This window comes from Schistocerca cancellata, chromosome 1 (assembly GCF_023864275.1).
Source record: "Schistocerca cancellata isolate TAMUIC-IGC-003103 chromosome 1, iqSchCanc2.1, whole genome shotgun sequence".
Taxonomy (NCBI): Eukaryota; Metazoa; Arthropoda; class Insecta; order Orthoptera; family Acrididae; genus Schistocerca; species Schistocerca cancellata.
In genome coordinates this window covers 592,311,984-592,334,785 of record NC_064626.1, presented here as the reverse complement: position 1 = coordinate 592,334,785, position 22,802 = coordinate 592,311,984, and the positions used below count along the sequence as shown (strand labels likewise).

Below are 22,802 nucleotides of genomic sequence, written 5' to 3'. Positions count from 1 at the left end.
TTAGTCGCAAAGTTTCCACGTGTTCGGGTCCCTGTTTGGCACACAGTTTTAATCTGTGGATGCCGAGAGAATTTGGGATGGGTCACAATCTCCGATGGACAAGGAAGGTGTCGACCTGAATTCGAACACCATTGCCCTTCTACGATTGGTGATAGCACTCAAAGATAACGTGGACGGAAATTCGCACGAAAGTTTCGAGCAGCTCACGTAGAACAGATAATAGATAAAAGTGTTTATTTTGGTGCAGGAACGGCCTACAAATTCGTGCAAAAGTGAAGAATAGCGACGTGGCCTCGTCGGCACGTGGAGCGCTATTGGAATCCTTGGTGCAACCAGCACAAGGCCGACTGCAGCAGTAATGCGCTCCATGTGCGGGATTCAGGGATAGAGGGCTCTATACATATGGCACACGATTTCTGGAGAAGACGCAGTACGAACTGTGTCAGCAGTTGCTCTGTTACACAGCATCGCCATCGTTGTAAAAACTGTATAAGCGTAGACTTCCGCGGTCATTGTTACAGTCAGTAAAATTATTCTGGGTCTATGAAACAGTTTTATTGGCTGTAACAATGACCGCGAAAGTATATGCTTACACAGTTTTTACAGTTTTGCTGTAATTAATTTATTTCTGTTAACTGTGTTAGGGAACGTAAAATTGTTTGTGTCATCTTACTGTTGCGATACGGCGTGATACAACAGACAGTGGACAGTCAGGTGTCTGAGTTGGTTGTGGTCATCTCCGTTTCGTGTGCATAATTGGATGGAACGTCTACTCAACACAGTTGTTGTCCATCAGTGTAAGTGTGCGTGTTATGGTGCTCGCATATGAACAGGTCTTATTGATATACTTTTAATCTTGTGTGGAATGTTTCTACAGTGCACGGAAAGCGTCATCTCCGTATAGTCAACACAAAAGCTATACGAAAGACAATCTTCAAAATCATCTAAATCAATAGTAAGGCGAGGCAGAACTACGAAATGGAAGATAAATGATCCATGATCTTACACATCAATGAAGCAAATGTGGCGGGGACGACGAACGTACGCACAAAGAACATCATACAAAAGTGCGCGAGTGTTATAGGTGGTTTGTACTCATTTGGTGTCAATTTTCTGTGTATGTTATACAATCTCCCTACTTACACAACTAGGTAAGTCCGCTTCGTATTAAGTTAAAAATATATTCTTTAGTGTCGCTTGTTTAAAACAATGGTAGGCTTGATAGAGGATGGAGGAGACTCAGTATCTGTCTTCCAGCAGATAGGACATATATACATCTAAGCTGATAGACGTATTCATGGCATGTTCTTTCCTTTCTGTGCTACAGGTGTTCGAAATAACATTGTACTATGTTACTCACGCAAATGTGAGATGTATGGATCTCGCGACCACAGAAAATAAAACGTACAGTACAGTAAATAAATAAGATATGTTAGTCCTACTTATGCCTTTACCCATAGTATTCTACCTGCTATGACTGCTTCGTCTACGTCATTGTTAATAAGATTTGACATTATGTAGTGCCTGAAAATTTAAACACAAATTCCAACAGTACAACAGTTGCGTTCGGAAAACCAAGCCCATGTCCATGTTGCCTTTGCATTATACTTTAGCCTTCCATGATTCAAATTTCATTTGTATATATTTGAAAAATAAAATATCGAAAACAGTTTTCGTTTGTGATAAATAATATACTTTCACAAAAAAATTTAAGCTGACCGATTTTGGAAACCGATGCAGTGGGACACATGTGTCCCAAGAAACCTGACTAGTTCTACGTTTGCCGGCCTAGGTGGCCATGCGGTTCTATGCGCTGTAGTCCGGAACCGCGCGACTGCTACGGTCGCAGGTTCGAATCCTGCCTCGGACATGGATATGTGTGATGTCCTTAGGTTAGTTAGGTTTAAGTAGTTCAAAGTTCTAGGGGACTGATGACCTCAGATTTTAAGTCCCATAGTGCTCGGAGCCATTTGAACCAAGTTCCACGTTTTCATGTGAACCTGATTTTCGTGAAACAGACACTGTGTGCACACGCCGCACCGTTTGACTGCTCACTGCCTTCTATACATCCACTCTATGGTCCTTAGTATGTTTTCCTAAGTTACGAAAGCAACTCCCTACATAAGAGCACTACGCAGTTACGAGATATGGATGTTCCCATGGTCAAAACTGCGTATTACTTTAGTGGGATATAAGTATCCCACCAAACACGAAAGAGCTAATCGCTATTTGTTCTCGCGTATACAACATTTACTAATTGTGCGCAGACCGCCTGTCATCTGTAACTAAATGATAATTTCTGAAGACAGGTGTAAATTAATAAAACTTTGCCGTACTGTTTCTCATTAATGCTAACAGCCTTTCCCTACGTTGCTATTTTTCTGCCCGTACCTTTTTACTATGAAAGCTACTTTTTATCAATGTCACTTGAACGTAATATTTCTGGCTAATGTAAGTTTAAAGACAAGCTCGATATATTTGAGCTATTACTTCAATCCCCTATTGTCTGGAAAATCATTTACAGCTTTCTTGTTATACGTATGGTCTTAGACTACTGTGCTAATGTACTCACAGTCAACAAAATCAAATATTGCAGTACATGTATCGTCTCCTACTGACGAGACTGTGACGGCACAGCAGCAATTTATAGTTTGCAAATAGTGAAGTATAACTACTCGAATCACTTCTTTTTTTGTTTGAAGTTGAATGTTCTAGCGGAAACGACTTCTTCTGTGATGGATTAAGCCAAATATTTCGCTAAAATAGTGTTTTGTATAACCTCATAGAAATGTACACCACGTATTTTTCCGAGGATGGAAGCAGTAACCAACCATACAAACATTCTTCTGGCTAAGTGAAAAAGAAAAATATATTAAAACTATTTAAGGCTGCTCGAAAGGACAATATCATGTTCCAGAAATACAAAATCCGGTGTTTGCAATTAAAGAGTTGCGCGCAACACTGCTCTTCGTGCTCTTCATGTACAAAACTGCTGCACATTTGATCACAGAGCAAATAACTGACGACGCCTCAGACAGGGGTGGATATTCATTTTGTCAGGGAAAATAAGGAGCTAGATATTCTTTACAATCCCTTCATATCAAATATATCAGAGTTCAAAGAGCTGCCCATTAAAAATACCACACACGCAACTTCTTGGATTGATTTTAACTTCAATCGTTAGTGCAGATGTGGAGCATTCGGGCTGAATGGCAGCCCTCTCGCCTCACGCTGTGCGTCACATACATTTCAATGCTCCCTCAGAGCGCTCAAAAGGGGCTCTGGAAGAACCTTATAATTTCTCTGCAGGAACTTCTGACTAGATTTCAAACCTGGACTTCATTCTATGAACCCGTTACGAACGTGTCTATGTACAAACGGATATATTTGTTGTAAATGGTTGTCTAGTACTTTCTCCTGTCACCACCTGAATAAATAAGAATAAGATGTACGCGCTTTTCATGTTACATAATTAAGGAGTTACGAGAAACGTATATGAGACGGATTTCCAGGAATTTGAATTAAAGCACAGCTTTCACCTCTGAAGCATCTAGGAAACATAATTGGGTTATATGTATAATCTGAGCAGCTGAAAAATGTTGTTATTGCTAATCTTCTAAATGAAAACATGCGAGCGGGAGAAAATCGGTACTTAACTATGGCACAAGTGGCGACTAGTTATAGTTTTCAGTATAAATTGTACTGCTGAAGAAAAGATGGAAATTTTTGGTACCCGTAACTTGTACCAAGTGCTTTGTTTGTTCCCTCAACTTTCATATGACTGAAAATACTTGCTCTCAGACAGGCTAAATATGTAATATAACTACCTTACTTTCAAGTATGCACCACACTAATAACAGAAGTCACACATAATATGTATTTTGCGTTCACCTCTCGGTACCCAATTTAGGCATCTCACTTTCATGATATTTTCTGTTATAGATCGATACACTATGTCTAAGTAGTGCATGCTTTTTATGTTACATAATGAAGGAGTCACGGAAAACGTATATCAGAGGAATTTCTAAGAATTTGAATCAAAGTCCAGAGTTTAACCTCTAAAGCATCTAGAGAACTTGGTTTTACTTATGTCGCTCCAACGAGTTTCAGAAAATAAGTGTTACCACTGTAGAAATTGAGAGCTCACACTTCGTGTTTCAGGCAAGCATACTCTTTGTCCTGAATATTTCTTTGGCGAAGGAGAGTGACAATTCTTGATCTTATTAGTGACACATGTTAGGGCATAGACTAAATTTATGTTTGTGTGCTGAAGTAAAATTTCTTTCGTTAAGCTGGGAAATTCTAAAATAATCAATTTGAAAACAGTTCGCGTATGAGTTTCTCACATAAATTTAGAAAGTTTTCGTGACTCATCTTACAGAATCTTACACAGCCTATTTTTTATTCGCACCACGAGAATATAATAAGGTTAATAGATGATAATAACAGACACAGTGCCTACGTTTTGTATGGTTTTTCCCAGGAGCAAACTGTAGTTATATATTTCAGCCATCAATTCATAGGAAGATTTAATAAATAGTGCCTATCAGACGAAGTGGATAAATTACTACGTATAAGAATATCAACAGAAAGGATTATGAACACAGTGGATTGGAGACAAAATTAAGTATTTTTTTTTTTTTTTTTTTTTTAACAATGAACGGCTCACCAATTTCAATTAATACAAGTGGAATCAAGAAGAGCACATAATTTGGCGATTAGTGTTATAGATTTAGACGCCTTTCAAAGATTGCATTTCATATACACTTCTGTAAGTTTATTTTTACTTATTTTGGGGTTAATGATAATTACATTTATACTAATAGTGCTTCATGGGAGAGAGAATATCCGTATGTTTCTGCATTTACCCATTTCTGAATGACAGTTTGTGGTATCCCTTGTAGAGTGTACTCTGACACCATAAATTAAAATCAGCCGACAACTCGCGAGGCTAATAATAACACTAAACAGAAGGTGCTTCCAAAAAATGTCTTATAGGTCGTTAAGGAAAACGTGTAGCATTTGGTACTAATACGTATTCACAAATCTGTTATGAAACTTTGAATTTCATGTTAAAAAATCCCTACAGAGCAGCAGAGACTAAACAAAGTAGCACTTTCCCCTTTCTTCTGGACGCCTGAAGTAATACTTACGCAATACGTCGGTCTAAATAGTAGCCGTAGGAGGGGGGATGGGAAGAGGATGGGCGAGGGGTGGGGGACGCAGAAAAAGAGAGAAAAATACAAAAAATTGTCTTCCATTAGAACGAGAAGCGTTCTGGCAAATGATTGGTGCACGTCACTAGGAAGAGACCTCTCTGACCAATAATACATCAGTGATTATTTCCCACGTTGGTCACGCCAACACCTCGTGATAGCTGTTGACCTTTCAGTTGCTAAGCTGTTATATGAAACGATTAAGAGGAACAGTAACAGCAAGATACCTTTGTCCGCCGATGTGTAGCACATCAAACCAGCGCCCCAGAACGTAAAAAAAAACTAGACTAAGCCGTACGACAGCTTACACTTTCATCAGTGAATTTCATCATTTTTTCTGGTGATTTGCTTGTAAATGTGCATATTTAATAACGTTTCCGGTAAGTATCAATTTCATCATGCAAAAAGGCGATGATTCAAATATTACTCTACACTTTGCATTAAAAAATAGGATGATTTATCACGATATTACAAAAGAAATCGTAATGTTGCAGAAACTGTGAGTGAGGACGTAAACACACATCTAACTTGAGCAATATCAAAACTGCTCGCAACTGAAACAATTTTCGCTATTGGCATTTCTTGAAATATAGATTTCTTTTACAGAGTGTGTTGTTTCTTTTACCATAATATTACTTCTCTTGATTTATAAGCTATTTGCTGTTTTGTACGACTGTTAGCATGAGATAATTAAGTAAAAAAAAGATTTTAAGATAATAGGCAGTTTTACTCGTAATGTACCTTGAGAACGGCAGCAGCGAAGATGACTGATAAATAGTCTTGAAGGATGAAAAGTCTAAAAAAAAGTCGTAAATACTCAAGCATGAATGATTAAAGGAAGAGCACATTTATTGCATACAGTATTTTCACATTTAAAGACGCATAATAGTTGCATGGAAAATTTTGACGAGAAGAAAATAATAACGAACTGATACACAAAACTATACTTTCCTGAAGCTGAATTATTTACTCTTTCTACAAACCTTACTGAATCACTGAAGAACCAACGGTGTAGCAAGAGAAATCCTCAGATAATTACTGTAAGTAGAGGCGAAATTACTTGCGTGGAAAATGACTACTGCAGGAGCAAACCGCAGCGGTTTGATACACAGAGGTAAGCACTTCAGAATTCGAATCAGTCTATTCTTATATATTGCTTGTACTGGCAATATGAGATAGATGTGTGAGAAAACATTACCAGGGAATTATTTTAAGCACAGTCGCATATAGTGGTACGAAATATGGTGCGTTGGGAGTAAACCAGTAATGAACAGATATATGCAGGTAAGCACTTCAAACCTAGAATTATTTCGTCTTACGCATCTGGTAGTGGGAGAGATGCATTTTTTTAGAAACACTATCTTGATAGTATTTAACTAATCAATGTGCTGCAGATATTGCCTAACGTTTAGTTGATCTGCACTCTTGATATCAGAGGACTCGCGGTGTTGGAACATTCGACACCGGCCACCAGAACCTGGAGGTGAGTTTATCCATACAAGTGCAATACTCCTTATGCAGAGCATAAACGGGGTTCCCCTGTGTTATTGAATATTGTTAATACTAACTTTTACGTCGAACACAATGCGATCATGCTACATTACTTGTAAAACAATTGTCTAATGTATACTGTCATATTGCTCGAGAATATGGTAGCCATTCCTGATCACACTAAGACTTGTTCATGCAAGGAAGGTCAATACGAATCGTTTTAGGTTAGGAATACCCGCGGGAGAATGTCACTGATAGGCGCTAGATTTCTTGCGGAAATATATTTAAAAATTTCCAAGAAATAGTGTCCGTTTACGAATTACTCGGTACTGACACACTGCTTCCAAAAGAGACAATGAAAATGAATTTAGACAAATAACAGGTGGCACAGAGGTAAGTAATCTGCCAATCTTGTCGCTCTCCATATGAGTATGAAACGAAAAGAAGCATTAACAAATGTTACAGCGAGAAGGATCTCGTGTCGCGTTGGCTGTAGTTGTGGAATAGTCCGGTCATATACCATGTACAGCGTGTGCGAGTGTGTTTGCGTGTGTGTCTGTGTGTACTTGTTTGTGTGGCCGGGAGGGGTGGGGAAGGGGGGTGATATATTTCAGCTGGAACGATAAACACAATTTTTTTTATCCGTTGAACATGCTGGTAGGACACAGAGCTGAACAACTGTCGTTATTGTCGCTAAGGACAAACAAATAAACGCTTTCCACAGGTTCTACGCTATCAAAAGTTTCCATACCTTGGCGATAGACAACAAATTTTGCTGCCCTTCGTAGCTCGTACGGAAGCTGATGAAATGGTGTTGTTGCACTTCGCACTATTAAGATATAAGAGAATTTCAGAGTTTTAAAATTCAAATGAGAAACGCCTTTGCTGAATTCAAGTGAAAATATGAAATATTTTGTATAAAGGAGACATGAATGTAAAACAGACCACAATGCAAAAATGGTACGGAGTGCTGATAAAAGCGAGTCGAGGAAATTATTGGAGATTTTGTGAATTGCAGAAATCATTCGTTACCACCAGATGAGACTGCTATATAACACATCACAAGATTTAAAAGATTAGACGCGTAATTGCATTATATGTTATCAGCGTACGGGATTAAACTGAAATAGAAATTGCTGCTCGATAATAGGTTTCAAAATTTCCACCGTAGTAACAGTTTAATTTTAGCTGTTTCATGTAAATAAAGAACAAATCAGTATGCGGTAGAGTAGTATTAAATATTTGAAAAAGTCCTCGAACTTCTACTAAGTTGTGTAGAAGGAGTCGGATTTACGTTTCTAATTCATGATTCAAGTACTGATAGCGTTGAAACAAGAGCTTATTCAATATAACCAATATAACTATTACTAGGAAATGTTAGGAATTTTCGTAACACAAAATTGGCGGCTATTACATGCTTACGTCTCCGACTGCAAAACGAAATTTGCAATAAATTGGTAGCACTTGAAATTAAATGTTTTTATAGACAGAATATGCAACAGATCACACGTAACACAAATTCTATACGTCTGAATGATTTGGCGAACGTGAATTTCTTTTTAACCCAGAATGTTTTACGTTTAAGGAGCCTTTTTCAGAGGCAGATAATCTAAAATGTAGGGAATTGGGCACTTTGTAGCATAGGCGACTTTATACTTCAGATTGCACAATGATTTCAGTTATTTTATTTTGTTTGTTTCTCTAGTCTATTGCGACGTTTCCCCCGTTGCAATTTCATGCCTTTGACTTTATCGAAATCTGCGAGGATTAAAAAGGAAATCAGCAATTACTCATTTCTTTCCAGTCGAATTCAATTTGTCACATAAAATTACGTAATGTATTATGTAAGACCCAAATCTCCGTTCGGAGATATCGATGTGTTTTGTGCGTGTCGAATCAACATTTTAGGTACGTCACCTCCTTTCTCTTCAACAGCGAGAAGCAACGCAATGTTAAGATTGTGGACTCTGAAAGGACTGAGCAAAATCACGCTGCAGTTAAGACAAGGAATTGACGTTTGGGAAGGTCGGAGTTCAAGCTCCTTACAGTTTCGCCCTACAGTCCTCTCCAGCTGATATACTGCTACGTCTTCAGTTACCTTCCAGTCGGTGGGAAGACACACTTCAAGAACTATTCCGTTTATTTTCTTTTCTAGCTGAAATATGTGAGAAACATGTGAACTTGACATCAGATAAGTTAATGGCAATGCTGATATTACACGTTCTCGATCTGTCGTCCCCGTTAAAGGTCATTTCTTTATGCTGCAGATGCGTCATTTAGAAAGTCTCTCTTCGAAAGAAGTACGCTCTATAAATGTTTGCTACGGGGTATCCAACTGTAATTTTGTAGCTACGTAACATTTTATTGTACTGAAAAGAGAGCTGAATATCTACTACTGAAGCGCACCTCATGGTAGTGCTAACTTGTGTAATTAACATTAAAGTCTTTCCTTGCTCTAAGCTAACCAGCAGGACATATGGTTTCAAAGACTGTGTTGATGTACGAGAGTCATCCTTTCTAGTGACAGATAAGATACTTAGTACTTATTCGGTCACGGGTCTAACTACTATTTTGCTACAAGATTCCATAACAATTGAATTAAATGACAGCGTTGTGACTGCTAATTAATAAGTCGCAAGTACTTTTAACAGTCACTTTCTAAACGTAGCAACGAATATAGGATAAAGTGATTCAGTTGAAGAAGGAAGATAATACATTAAAAATGTCATTCCACAAAACTTTAAGCAGCTAGAAGTAGCATCAACATCTTTCACTGAAATTAATACAATTCTAAAAATTCTAAAAACCAAAAGCTCTTGTGAGGTAGACGGATTTCAAACAGAATTCTGAAAAGCTGTTCCAGCTTAGAAAGTAATGTCCTTAGCGATATGTCCTTTGCATCACTGGCACAAGGAATTTTTCCAGACAGGTTAAAATGTAATGTTATTAAACTACTTCATAAGACTGAAACAATTATCGTCGAATTTCCTTACTGACACCTTTTCGCAAAATACGAGGGTTGGAACTTAAATAGTGGCAACTATTTATTCACAACCGATACAAAAGAGTTACATGTTTGCACCTGTTACTGTCCTTCAAAGTAGTCACCGTCGTTGTGTAGAACCCGTTGCCAGCGATGTGGAAGCCGTAGTATACCGTTAGCAGAGCCTGTTCTGTTGATGGTGCGAATGAAGCGATCTACTGCCTGTCGAATCTCTGCAACAGTTCTGAAGCGAATGCCCCGAAGTGGTTCCTTCAATTTCGGAATCAAATCATTCACAAGGTCTTAAGTCCGGGAAGTATGGTGGATGGTACAGTACTTCCCAGTCCCATCGACCGAACAGAGCAGCCACACAGAGCAACGCCGTATGCGCCCGTGTATTGTCGTGCAAAATGATGGGGGCGTTGCGCAGAAAGTGTCACCGCTTCTTTCTCAAAGCTGGTCGCAGGTGATGCTCCAAAAACGAAAAGTAATACTGTGCACTGGCGGTGGCATTCGCTTCATAACTGTTCCAGAGATTCGCCAGGCAGTAGACTGCTCCATTCGCACCATCAACAGAACAGGCTCTGCTAACGGTATACTACGGCTTCCACATCGCTGGCAACGGGCTCTACACAACGCTGGTGACTACTTTGAAGGACAGTAACAGATACTAACACGTAACACTTTTGTATCGGTAGTCAATAAATAGTTGCCACTATTTAAGTTCCAACCCTCGTATTTGAAAAAGTAATGCACTCAAGTGTAGTCGCAAACTTAAGTGGAAACAATTTACTTAGCGTATCACAGTTTGGATTCCAAGAAGGTTGATCGAATGAGAATGCTATTTATACACTCACTCGTAAAATAGTACAAGTCTTGAATAATAATGTGTCCTCGACTGGTATCTTTTTTGTGATCTTTCCAATATTGTGTAGATAATGATACTCTCTTGGAAAAACTCAAGTTTTATGGATCTGATGGCTTTATGCACAGCTGGTCTGAATCATACTTAACAAACAGAATGCAAAAGTTTGTGCTGTATAATTTAGATAGAGTCGTAAAGGTAGAAAGCCCTTAGTGATCAGGGGAAAAAAATTACACAGAGTCTCACAGGGTTCAATTTTGGGTTCATTCATATTCTTTATCCATGTTAATGATCTTCCACTTAACATTCAACGAGCAAAGCTGGTACTTTTGCAGACGATACTGGTGCTGTAATAAATCCTACTGGGGAGAAAGCAACAGAAGAGCTGGTAAATGATATTTTCCAAAGAGTTATTAATTGGCTCCCTGAAAATTGACACACACACACACACACACACACACACACACACACACACACACATATACTACATTCAGTTCTGTACAACAAACAGTCATACCAGCAATTGACGTAGCACATGGGTAGGAGTCAGTAAGCAGGGTAAAATGCTCCGAATTTTTGGGTGAACATATTGATGAAAACTAGAACTGGAAGGCGCATATTACCTAGCTTCTCAAACAGTTAAGTTCATATTCTATTGATCTTCATATAATTGCTGATCTTGGAAACAAACGTATCAGGCTCTCGACGTATTTGCATATTTAAACTCAATAGTGTCGTATAGAATAATTGTCTGGGGTAACTCATCATTTAGAAAGAAATTACTGATTGCACTAAAGCGAGCTGTAAGAATAATATGTCGTGTTCACCCACAGACGACATGTAGGTACCTCTTCAAGGAGCTAGGCTTTTCAACTGTGCCGCCACAGTACATATATTCGCGTATGAAATTCTTTATACACGTTCCATTGCAATTTGAGAAGACACTAATGTACATACGTACAACACTAGAGGGAAAAGATTACCTTTATTATCCATCGTTAAAGTTATCAGTAGCTCAGAGAGCAGTTCAGTATGTAGCAACAAAAATGTTTGATTATCTGCCCAATGACATAAAACGTCTGACAGGTACCGAAGCAAGTTTTAAATCTAATTTAAAATAATTTGTCTTGGACAACTTCTTGAGTTGAGCTATAACTAATAATTTGTTCATTAATGTTAACACGAATTATACGTACATGTCCTGTACACTGATTCTTCCGACATCGTTTAGGCAAAAGAATCGTTCAAATGATCTAGGGAACATCTAACTTACGTAATGTGGCTTCAATAAACATGTGATTGCTGTGGTGCGTAATGAGATGAGACTAACTCTCCAAGGCAAGTAGAATGTTCGGAAATTTTAAGAACGACGAGAATGTTTTGAAGTATAGCGAGGTGTGCCTAGAAACGACTTACATCGTTGCTCTAACTCGTAACTAAATCGGAAGGAGCTAAACGTTTAGATCCTGATAAATCTGTATGGGGCTGACAACATTCACTACAGGTAAAATTCATCATGTGTTATTTCTTCCATTGCATATAAAAAAAAACCTGTGGATACAAAAGTTCGCATTAATCTCGTCTTCGGTTAAAGGTTTTCATAGACTCCTTTCGTCGCCTGTTCTTTCTGCAATATCTTCATTTAATACTTTAGATTAGATTAGTACTTGTTCCATAGATCATGAGTACGACACTTCGTAATGATGTGGAACGTGTCAGGTAACTGGTAGGACCCTCCGCTTTTCCAAATTCCCGTTTCTTTAAAGAATCGAACTTCCATGTGTGAAGTAGCTTTAAACGTCTGATTACTTTGCAAATGAGTTAATATATTAAATATTTCAAGTTAAGCATGTTGGAAATCGCTAACTGCTCTCTTTCTCAAATATTGGATGAATATAGTCGGGACAATTTGTGCACTGCGAATTATGCTGCTTTCTGTATTTGAGCTGTTGTGCTAAACCTTTGTAGCATTACACCTCCTAATGAGTATGTGATGTCAGCATTTTAAATTTGGGCAATAATTATACGATACACAGAAAATGAAAATTTTGCTGTCCCTTGAAGCCGTTAGGCAGGCAACCTGCAACTGGGAGCTGCTCACTGTTTTATCGGTTTAGTACATAATAGATATGAGTTGAGCTCATTCTCAAATTTCTTCCATAGTACTAAACTGTGACTGCCCACCTATGCTACTCGTCCACATTTCCTACAGTCATTATTTTCTCTTGCTCATAATGACACGGACTATACGTACATATCACTAAAACTCTGTAAGTGAGAAAGCTCTTCCTTTGATAAAATTAGTGTATGGCTCTGCCATTCAGCATTTGATGTTTCCCTCGTTTCGGCCGTCTAGTGTAATCTTGCTTCCTCCTTATAGATAGCAGAACTCATTCATTGGTTTTACTATTTCCATCTCATTCGTGGTTTCCATTTTCAGCTCAAATTCTGCGTCAAATAGCGTGTCAAATTCATTCAGCATCACTTCCTTATCGTAGAAAAGGACTGTACACTGTGATCATTACTTATGTACGTTACTTTTACAACTTCATTTTTATTCCAATGCATTCTTTCGTGTACAGTTTTCTAAAATTTCGTCTTCTACATAAAGCAAAACATCAGTGACAAGTTGCAATTCTTCTTTACACACTTACACTATAACAGAAACTTTCTCTTATTGATGCACTGGTTTGCAAAACTTTAGGATGAAAATAACATGATGTATCACTGCCAAGTTATATAGTTCTGTTAAAATTCGGCCATACATAGAAAAGACTGCTACAGAATAGTTTGACGATGTTCCTGGTTGCATTACGTTTTCCCATCCCTCATCATATTAGGGCACGTAATCTATCCAGGAACATTGTCGAGGCTAATCATTTTGGTGGTCTATGTGTTATGGTATAGGGAGGCATAATGTCAGTCGAACGTACTGACGTCCAAATCTTTCAGCAACGTTATTATGGCACTGTTCGCCTTTCAGGGAGGGGGGAGGGGGGGGGGCATTCGGCCCTGACGTCATTTTTATGGATGACATGCACGAACACATCGAACTATGCGGGTTGAGGAGCTCTTGAAACGAAAGGATGTTCGGGAAAGGGACTGGATTGCCTGTTACCCCAGCTTAGACGCCATCAAGCACATGGGATGCATTGATTGGAAGATTTGCACCAACTACCACCCAGCAGATGTGAACCGCGCTGGTGGGGGGAAGGAACGATCTACGACTAGAAGACCTTAGTAACCCTGTGACCAGTATGCGAGCACGTTGCATAGCATGCATTACCGTTCGTCGTGTTCACGTACCTTATTAAGAACCGTGTCCTGCCTTTTGTAACGTCCACGTGACCATCATGAATCGTAGTGTCTTTGAATGAAAGAATCATTTCTATTCGCCTCGTTGCGTATTTTTTTCAGTTACCTACAATACTATACTGTAGTAGCTGTTTATTGTGTAATCCACCTAACGTATTATATTGTAACAGCTATTTATTGTGTACTCCAAGTTTCATTCGTCTATATTATTACACCAAATGTTTATAATTAAAGTGCAGCTACTGAGGGAGGTCCAGTGTAGGCTTTAAGCATCGTATGGCACCAAAACTTGGTGTATGTTCCAATACATTAATGCCGGACCGACTGACGCTGGAAAAAAATTAGTTCCAATTTTTGGCAAATCTGGCTCTGTGAATGCAAGAGAGATGTATAAAAATGTTTCTACGTCTAATGGATTAGGAACGGGGTGTGGTCAGAAAACGTCAGAGAAGAGAGAAAGGAATGATGTCGATTTTATTATAAACCGCAGCTTACATAATTTGTTCAATATGAGCAACGGAGAAGTCGATGAGATACTGTATCCGTAAAATGAAGTAATCAACAGTTGCTCGCAGCAGTTCCGGTGGAATCTGAGCAAGGTGTTTCCGTACACTGGCCATCCGTTCGGGTAGAGACTGAACGTGTCCCTGTTAAAAGCGTTCTTTTACAAATCGCCAGAGCGGAAAGTGACGTGGATTCAGATCAGGTGATCTTGCAGGCCATACTGGAGATAACACGTTCACTGGGTGAGCGACGTGAGGTGTTGCTCCATCTTAAGTGAAAACAATGGTTTCCACGCAGTTGCGCTCTCCCAAAACAGATATCATATACTGTACAAGGAGGCCTCGATTAATGGAGACGTCATGGTGCACCTGACAGGCCCTCTGGGCGCATTCTCTCAAAGAAGAGTGGGCGGAGAATAAAGGTGCATGTGAATTCACACCGCACAGTGGAATGCTGCGAGTGCAGTGGCTCTTCGTGAGAAACACGTGGTTTAACAATACCCTGTATTCAGCAGTTCCGTATATTCACTGCAGCCTGTAGTTTAAAATGATTCATCATCCAGTAGAATATTTCCCGGCCATACGTCACGAACGTCGATCGGTGCCAGAAACCAAAGAACAAAATCAGAACGTTGCTGCGGCTAATGAAGTTTCAGTTGCTGCACCGTGCGGATCTTGTCAGGGTACCATGGTAAAATAGACTGCAAAACTTCCCGTGGTGTTGACCGTGGGATGAGCAATTCTCGTGACACTGCAACAGCACTAGCACTTGCCGGGGCACGTGCTGCATGGTCAGTTACAGCAACAGCAACCTCGTCAGTAGCTTCCACCGGAGTAGGACGCCTTCCTATTCCAGATGCCACCCTAACCTCTCCCGTGTTTTCGAATTTCGATTTCATTTTGTTTAAATCATATAACAACATCGGGCCTCTCCTCAGACCTTTCAGGCGGAATTACTCTCTCAATGCAGCACTGTAATTGCTGCCGTTCACGTAAAACAGTTTCACAATCAGCGCACGGTCTCTTTACTCGATAACTATACTGCTCACTGTCAAATGACAGCGTGTATGTCATACCAACATACAGTGTACAGCGCCAGTTTTGCACATGATGATCAAAACTGGAACTAATTTTAAATCGGTTATGCAATAACGCAATAGCATATCTACCAAGTTTCACTGGCGTACGATAATAACAGCACGCACTGAATGCCCGTGGGTAGCTGCACTTTAGTTGTAACCACCCGGTACTTGGCAGTGACACATCATGCGAAAGTTACTTTCGTCCTTAAGTTTTTCGGAGTGTTTCAGTTCCTTTTTATCTGAAGTTTGTTCCTGCGGATGTAGATTATTCGTGCGTTTCTGTACTTTTACCAATTCCCTTGCGGTGCACACACATAGTATATAAAAAGTGTTTGAGATAATGTGTTTTTCTGTGTACCTTACGAAATAATACGTGAAAGGAATATTTATTTAGATAGTTAAACTCTTTCTGCAAAGTTGTGAACATTGGTTATTTAGTTATTTTTCCAGCTAGTAGCTGATAATTGAGGATTATCACACTAATCTCTTCCATCTCAATAATATGATATCTCATTTCCGAAAAAAATCGTAGTGTAAATTATCTATGATCTAGTGTCGTGATCTGTGACTGCTGCCGCTGGTGTTGATGTGGGAGACACCGACAGCAAACCGGAAGCATAAACTGGTACGGATGGACAAACAGTAGAAACTCGTACCCGCTTCCTGTGGATGCTACGGACTACAACTCCATCCCAGAAACCTTCTGCTGGCTCGCCTGTCCGGAGCTGTTAAAGGCAGTTGCTACCTTAAACGACGAGCCTCTGTTGGTCACGTCGAGGTTTCTGAGACACAATTCTGTGAGGCGTGCTGCAAACACGTAGTTGCTAGGTCCCACTCGTGTGAATTCATAACCGAGCACTATTATAGGCTTAGGAATGGCTGAGCAAACGCATTCAGACGGGGGTCCCCACACCGCAGAGAAGTGACGACAGTCATCGTGGCCCGCAATAAACTCCCTACAGTTGACAATTGTTAATATTATTTATGCTAAAAAATGGAAGCAACCCTCTCTCATGACAAGATAGGAAGGAAGACAGGCACGCTTCAAATAATTACGCGATGCTTTCGGATTGGGATTGACCACCTTTGCTCACCGTAGGGGAAGGTCGAGACGAGAGATGCTACCATATAAAACCCCTTGTTCTTCTGGACAAGCAGTTACCTCGGCGTCACTCATAGGTGTGCCGAACCTGTAGCGGCTGTTTTCAGACCGGTGAAGTAGAACTTTGCATCTTCACATCTCGCCTCTCCACAGTTAGCACGGACGGTACGGTAGCTATCGTAGAACTTCACTTTTTCGTGTAGTCACTGTGTATCAGCTGTCTATATTCCAAGACAGTAAGTACATAACTACTGCCCTTCAGTGTTGATTCCTTGTGATTTACTTTTCTGAAGGCTTCCACGACTAGACGAGTCCAAGACAGGTGCCCCTACCATCGGACACATTGCCTCCTCAGTTTCAGAGTTAACCTTACAGCAGATAGATGTAGCCCGCTTGCAGCACCTGTAGACGGACCACAGACCTTCACTACACCTCTGACATACGTCTCTCTTACGACTGCAGTTAGTGTATGTTACGAAGTTCCCCTCGCAAAGTAACACTAAATCTTTCTTATAAGCAGTAGGTACGTAAAATCTTTAAAACTATGTGCGAAAACAGGATCGAACCCACATCCCTGCTGAACCTCACGGAGCCACTGCACGAACAGTGCTCCTCCTTCCTTCCGTATCTTCACATCTTATTTCCTCGTTATTTGTTTGATCTTTCTTAAATTCCTTTCCAGTCCGTTCTGGATTAATTTCTTTGCAGTCCTGTAGATTTCATTCGTGAGCGGCCTGCACTTTTCTTCTTTTATCCTGGCGATCCAGTATTTCTTCCATTTAATTAATCTCAACACTCTTTCATAGTCCAATGGTCAGAGTCTCAGAAAGATTAAAAATCAACATATGGCATATCGCATTTCATTCACTTTTTTATTGTTTTTAATTTCAGTTAACTCTCCTTTACTACTGACTTACAAATTAGAGTCAAGATCCCAGTCTAGTATTTGTTTCCTAAATATAAGATAACCTTCTTTGTCACTCCGTCTTTCTTCACTGTACCTCCCTCCTTCGACCCTCGTCGTGTAATTTAGAAAGATCTCATTGGTTATCACCAGTTGAAATATATCACGTACAATGGCAGATAATTTCAGCTCTCGTTCCTTTATTGCAGTAACTATTTTCCAGCCTTGTTTTTCCTTTCACTATTTTTGTCTTTCGTCATAATTACTCAACTCTATCTGATCTTTAGCCATATCACAAATTTTATTTTCTTCAGTTTCCACAGATATTATTCCATTTCAGTTTTATCAGCTAATTGTGATGTCATTTGAACAAAACCAATTGCCGGCCGCGGTGGTCTAGCGGTTCTGGCGCTGCAGTCCGGAACCGCGGGACTGCTACGGTCGCAGGTTCGAATCCTGCCTCGGGCATGGGTGTGTGTGATGTCCTTAGGTTAGTTAGGTTTAAGTAGTTCTAAGTTCTAGGGGACTTATGACCTAAGATGTTGAATCCCATAGTGCTCAGAGCCATTTGAACCAAAACCAATTAATGTTGGCGTTTACCTGAATTCAAATCTGGAAAAAATAGATCACTATATTACTCTTCTTAATTCTATCACGTATAAAACTTCTCGTTCATGATAATTCTAGTACGCATCGTGGAAAAGTGTTTACGAGACACAGAAACCATTGTGGAACGGACCTTATCTGTGACTGATCAACCGTTGCCGAAAACTGGCTGAGACTTGATGCAACTGGGTCCAAGGCGGCCATACATTGATAAGGCCAAAACTTCATCACGCCTGTCCATCACGAGGATGAGTACCGCCTTGTGAAGTTGCGGGCGAGTGACATGGTAAGGAAAGTAGGCACATGTAAGAGGAGTAGAAACAAATGCGGAGTCATTCAAGAGAGAATACGGGCTGCAAGTGAGGAAATCAACTGACATAAGCGACTTAATCAAGGGCCAGAGGCTGGGAAGAAGCATCTCGGGAACGGCGATGTTAGTCGGTTGTCCGCATGCTACTGCCGTGAGCATTGAAGCGTCCGTTACAGGCGATCTGAGCCGAGAAGGAAAGACGAAAACTCTTTCAGATTAAATAATGTCCGGATGGGACTGATACATTAACGAACTGTTGTTTCAGATCACACACAACGTCCCTCACTTCGACGTGAGAAAAAACTATATTGAAGTATATGTAGTGTCTGTCCTTTCGGACATGTCCGAAAGAACAGAAACCATTTTGATCCTGCAGCCACTACGAATCATAACACAAGTAATTAAAGACATTAGGTACCAGTGGGCATTGATTTGTATCAATGGGGCAAGCTGAAAATCTATACCGGACCAGGATTCGAATCCAGGTCTCCTGTTTAGTCGGCAGTTGCGATGACCGCTGCAGCATCCTTGCACAGTGGTCAGGACCACCGCACGGACTTCCATAGCACGCCTCCTGTTGGACACAAATTTACACCATACACAGCTGATATAGTGACGCTGTTCGTTAGCCTTATTACTCGCGGCATCTCACTTTGTCGCCCGGACATGCCGTCATTCAGGCGAATGGCTGCTCGAAACATGCCTCGCGGCACGGACGCAGGTCGCTGGCGGCAGTATTATTCTAAGACGGAAATGCACCTGGGCTTTTGTGGAACCCGCGATTGTAGTCGAAAGCACAATACCAGCTGTGAACCACATGAACGTTATTGCAGTCTTCCTCCATCCCTTCATGCTTGATGTCTTCTCCGACGACGATGGCTTCTCCTACCAGTATAACCGTCCGTGTCACACGGCCAGAACCGTGATACAGTAGTTTGAGGAATATTGCAGTACTACATGCTAGTAGATACAAGGCAGGCATCTTTGAAACGAACAGGTCTGTGTCTAGCAACTTGGAAATATGCTGTGTTTCCGAGTTGCTGCACACTACTACCAACAGTACCCTCCCACGCATTATGCTATCCGCATTACAGGACTGCGTAACGGGTACGCGAAGATGACTGTGATACCAACATTCGAAAAGCTGTCGTGTCACGACGTTTTTAATACCGCTCAGATGGAACATTGCAATACTCATGTAACGGTGGTCCTTTCAATAGTACAGTCTTCGATATCCAGAGGTAATGGAACGCACAGTTCTGCGAACCGATTCTGCTAAATTTGGGGGCTCGATACCAACACGATTGTAACACGACCTTCCTTGAGGTTTACCCGCAACTGTTGTTCCAGGAGTTATTATGGCAGTTGTGAAAGACATAGTTCATAACGGGACACAAGTGATCATCAATAATACTGACGTCCACTGGCCATGGTACCATACGATATATTTAGAGATTAGAGAGGTATATCATTAAACGTCTCTCACAATATAGTATTGTCACTAATAGGTGATGGCTGATTCGAACTTTTTTCAAAATGGGTTCAAATGGCTCTGAGCACTATGCGACTTAACTTCTGAGGTCGTCAGTCGCCTAGAATTTAGAACTAATTAAACCTAACTAAACTAAGGACATCACACACATCCATGCCCGAGGCAGGATTCGAACCTGCGACCGGTTTACAAATTCACTGTCGATCTCATCAATATAGCTGCAATACAAATTCACTGTCGATCTCGTCAAAATAGCTGCAACTTACTGTCACAATTACATCGCTCTTTCGTAAATCTTGGCAGCTTCGGGCAGCGATGAAGGCTGCCGTCACTAGGCAATGATGACAGCACATCTAAATAGTCCCAGTGTTAGCTGAGGGACAGGACAACTACCTCTTTGAGGTATGTGACCGGTACACTATAGGAGTGGACTGTTAGCTTTATGATCCCAAGGCTGACGCCCTTGCTGAAATGTTCGCATCCTGTGTTAAATATTGTAATAGGGGATGTCGTTTCTGGGTGGTATTATAGGGAACTATTTCTTAAATCGAGTGTAGAGTGATAATTTGTTTGGCAGGAATGAAAACGCAATGTGGCCAACGTACGCCCAGCGCCCATATTTGCAAAAGACACATTGGGAGACATGGAGGTACTTCTATGATAAACTTTTGGTTCGTTACACTGATGAATAAGTTTTCCATGATGGCACTTTTGTTCGAGACTTCTGTTTGAACATTTATGCTTGAAGTTTAGCTTAAGACAGTAGCCATGAGCACTGAACAATGGGCTATCCGCAAAATGTAGCGGATGACTTTTGTATAAGAAGTTATGGTCCAGCAGCATCTAACTCATACCAGCCACCACTGATCCCAGCTTGTCAAATAATCTTCTCATCATATACTGCCAATTGCCTGCTTGTAACATTCATTGGTGCCGGCAAGTAAGTGTGCACCTAGTAGTAGTCCGAGGTGGTTCCAAAACTATAAAAATTAGCAATCAGATTAAATGAGGTAGAGACCATGAAGTAGAATGAGTAGAAAGTTTAACAATTTTAGTGTTTTATGTTTCGAGTTATACAGAAAGTGTGAAAGTAATGTATCCATATTTATAGTATACTGGAATAGGTAACAGTGACAAAATGTACCTTGGGCGCAAATAAACTATACTGTACAAATAAAATAAAGGACTGCTTTTACATTCCACTCCTGCAATTGATGCACCTCATCCATTTTGTGTTCACCTACAAGTGCTACACACGCCTCTCTTTACTTAAGCCCAAGTAAATATTAACTAATCCATACTAAAGAAGAACATTTCATATTGAGACAATAAATCACAAATTTCTGTTAATAGATAACTTGCTCCTCAAAGTGGTGGAGGATTATCTAAAGTACTCGTCCATTACATTGATGACATCACTCACGCGCGATATGTTGGATTATAACTGTACACATTTTGTAAACTTGGTGTTTGATTGTTTATAACTGTTCATATTATGTTGTTATGAGACTACATTTTTAACTGCTCAAGTTTGGTTTGTAAAATGTACTATACCTTGTACACTTGAAAGTAAAATAATGTGGCTGTACAATGGCACAGCGAGTCACTGTGCTATTAAGAACAGACATCTTAATGGAGGGCATGAAAGCATTTTGTGTGTTGTATAACGCTACAAGCGGTTTTAAGTACTGTTTTGGTAGCATTCTATATGATTTTAATCATTTTATCTCTAGCCTGTAAACATGCCTTATTTTTTTATGCACTTGTCATCTTACTTTAGATGAGATTAAGTAGAGGCTGCTCAATAGTTCACAAAGAGTTTTATAGATAAAGCTTGAACTTTGTTCATAATTTTAAGATCCGAGATAGGTATCTGCATTAACTGAGAAGAGGAAATCTTACAGATCAACGCAGTGGCGCAGAATTACTTCGTGGAAAAGGAAACAAGAAAAGTTCCGAGAAGCATAGGGGATATTCGGCACAAAGTGTAACACGTGCAAAGTCGGCAACCAGACAACTGAATGAAAAGTCAAGTAATGTATGACTGGACTTGATCAAAATGTAATTAATGATTTTGTGGAGAAGGAACCAAAAGTGTACGCAACGTTATGGAGTTCTCATATTTATAAAAGGTATTCAGAAAGGTGGAGATGCCCCAGAAATACCGGAACTGAAGCTGAGAATAAGTCGCGAATCGACAGACTTCGATTCACTAGTATATTATGACATGTAATGTGGACTAATTCCAGTTTACCTAAAACAACGAGGATCGTGTCTATGTCCAGTCTTTGAATGTGAAATGCAGGAAATTCACCTATATCTGTTCGTAAACGATGCAGCGGCTCTTTCTTCGGGAAAAAAATGTTTAATCATTTTCGTACAGCAGGTGGCATCAATCTGTCGCACTGTCTCCTCCAGATTTAGAGTCGGCACAATATATTCAGGCAATTAATTTTCGAAGGCCGTCTGCCAAGAGCACAGAGGTCCTTTGTATTGCTACTTCACGTATCGTGGCTAAATTGCTCCATGCAAGTTCCTTTCACTGCTCCATAGACCGTCAGCTATGCTTACACTTCTATAGACGGTTCCGCTCTTTTGTTCTTCTGATCACTGGCTACTGGGCAACAATATGACTATGAAAACCTGAATCCATCCCATCTAGAGGACTCGTCCTACAGCTGACCACGTGAACCGAGACGCACATGTTCTGCGACATTTAACTGTCGGTTGGTTAGTTCTGTAGTATTCACAGATCATCAAATGCCAGGAGGGTTCCTTTGACAGGAATAGTCCGATTTTATTCTCCAATCAGAGCTAGATCGCAGATAGGGTCTTGACTCTTTAGGGGCATGGACTTATAACGCCTCCCCCTCTCTCATGTTTGATATTAATTTGTAAATATTTGAAGTCACTGGCATGCATGAAACATCGTC

The 22,802-nt window shown here is 40.2% G+C and overlaps 1 protein-coding gene across 1 annotated transcript in view; it reads left to right on the top strand.

The window, feature by feature from the left end:
• Positions 1 to 438: 438 nt before the first annotated feature.
• The window catches only part of LOC126181958 (uncharacterized), a 104,227-nt gene continuing 81,863 nt past the window's right edge, over positions 439 to 22,802 (top strand). Inside the window, exons 1-2 of the mRNA XM_049924812.1 lie at positions 439 to 797; positions 878 to 1,151. Of these exons, the coding sequence (XP_049780769.1) occupies positions 997 to 1,151 (155 nt within the window). The 5' untranslated portion in view covers positions 439 to 797; positions 878 to 996. The remainder of the gene's footprint in view (positions 798 to 877; positions 1,152 to 22,802) is intronic.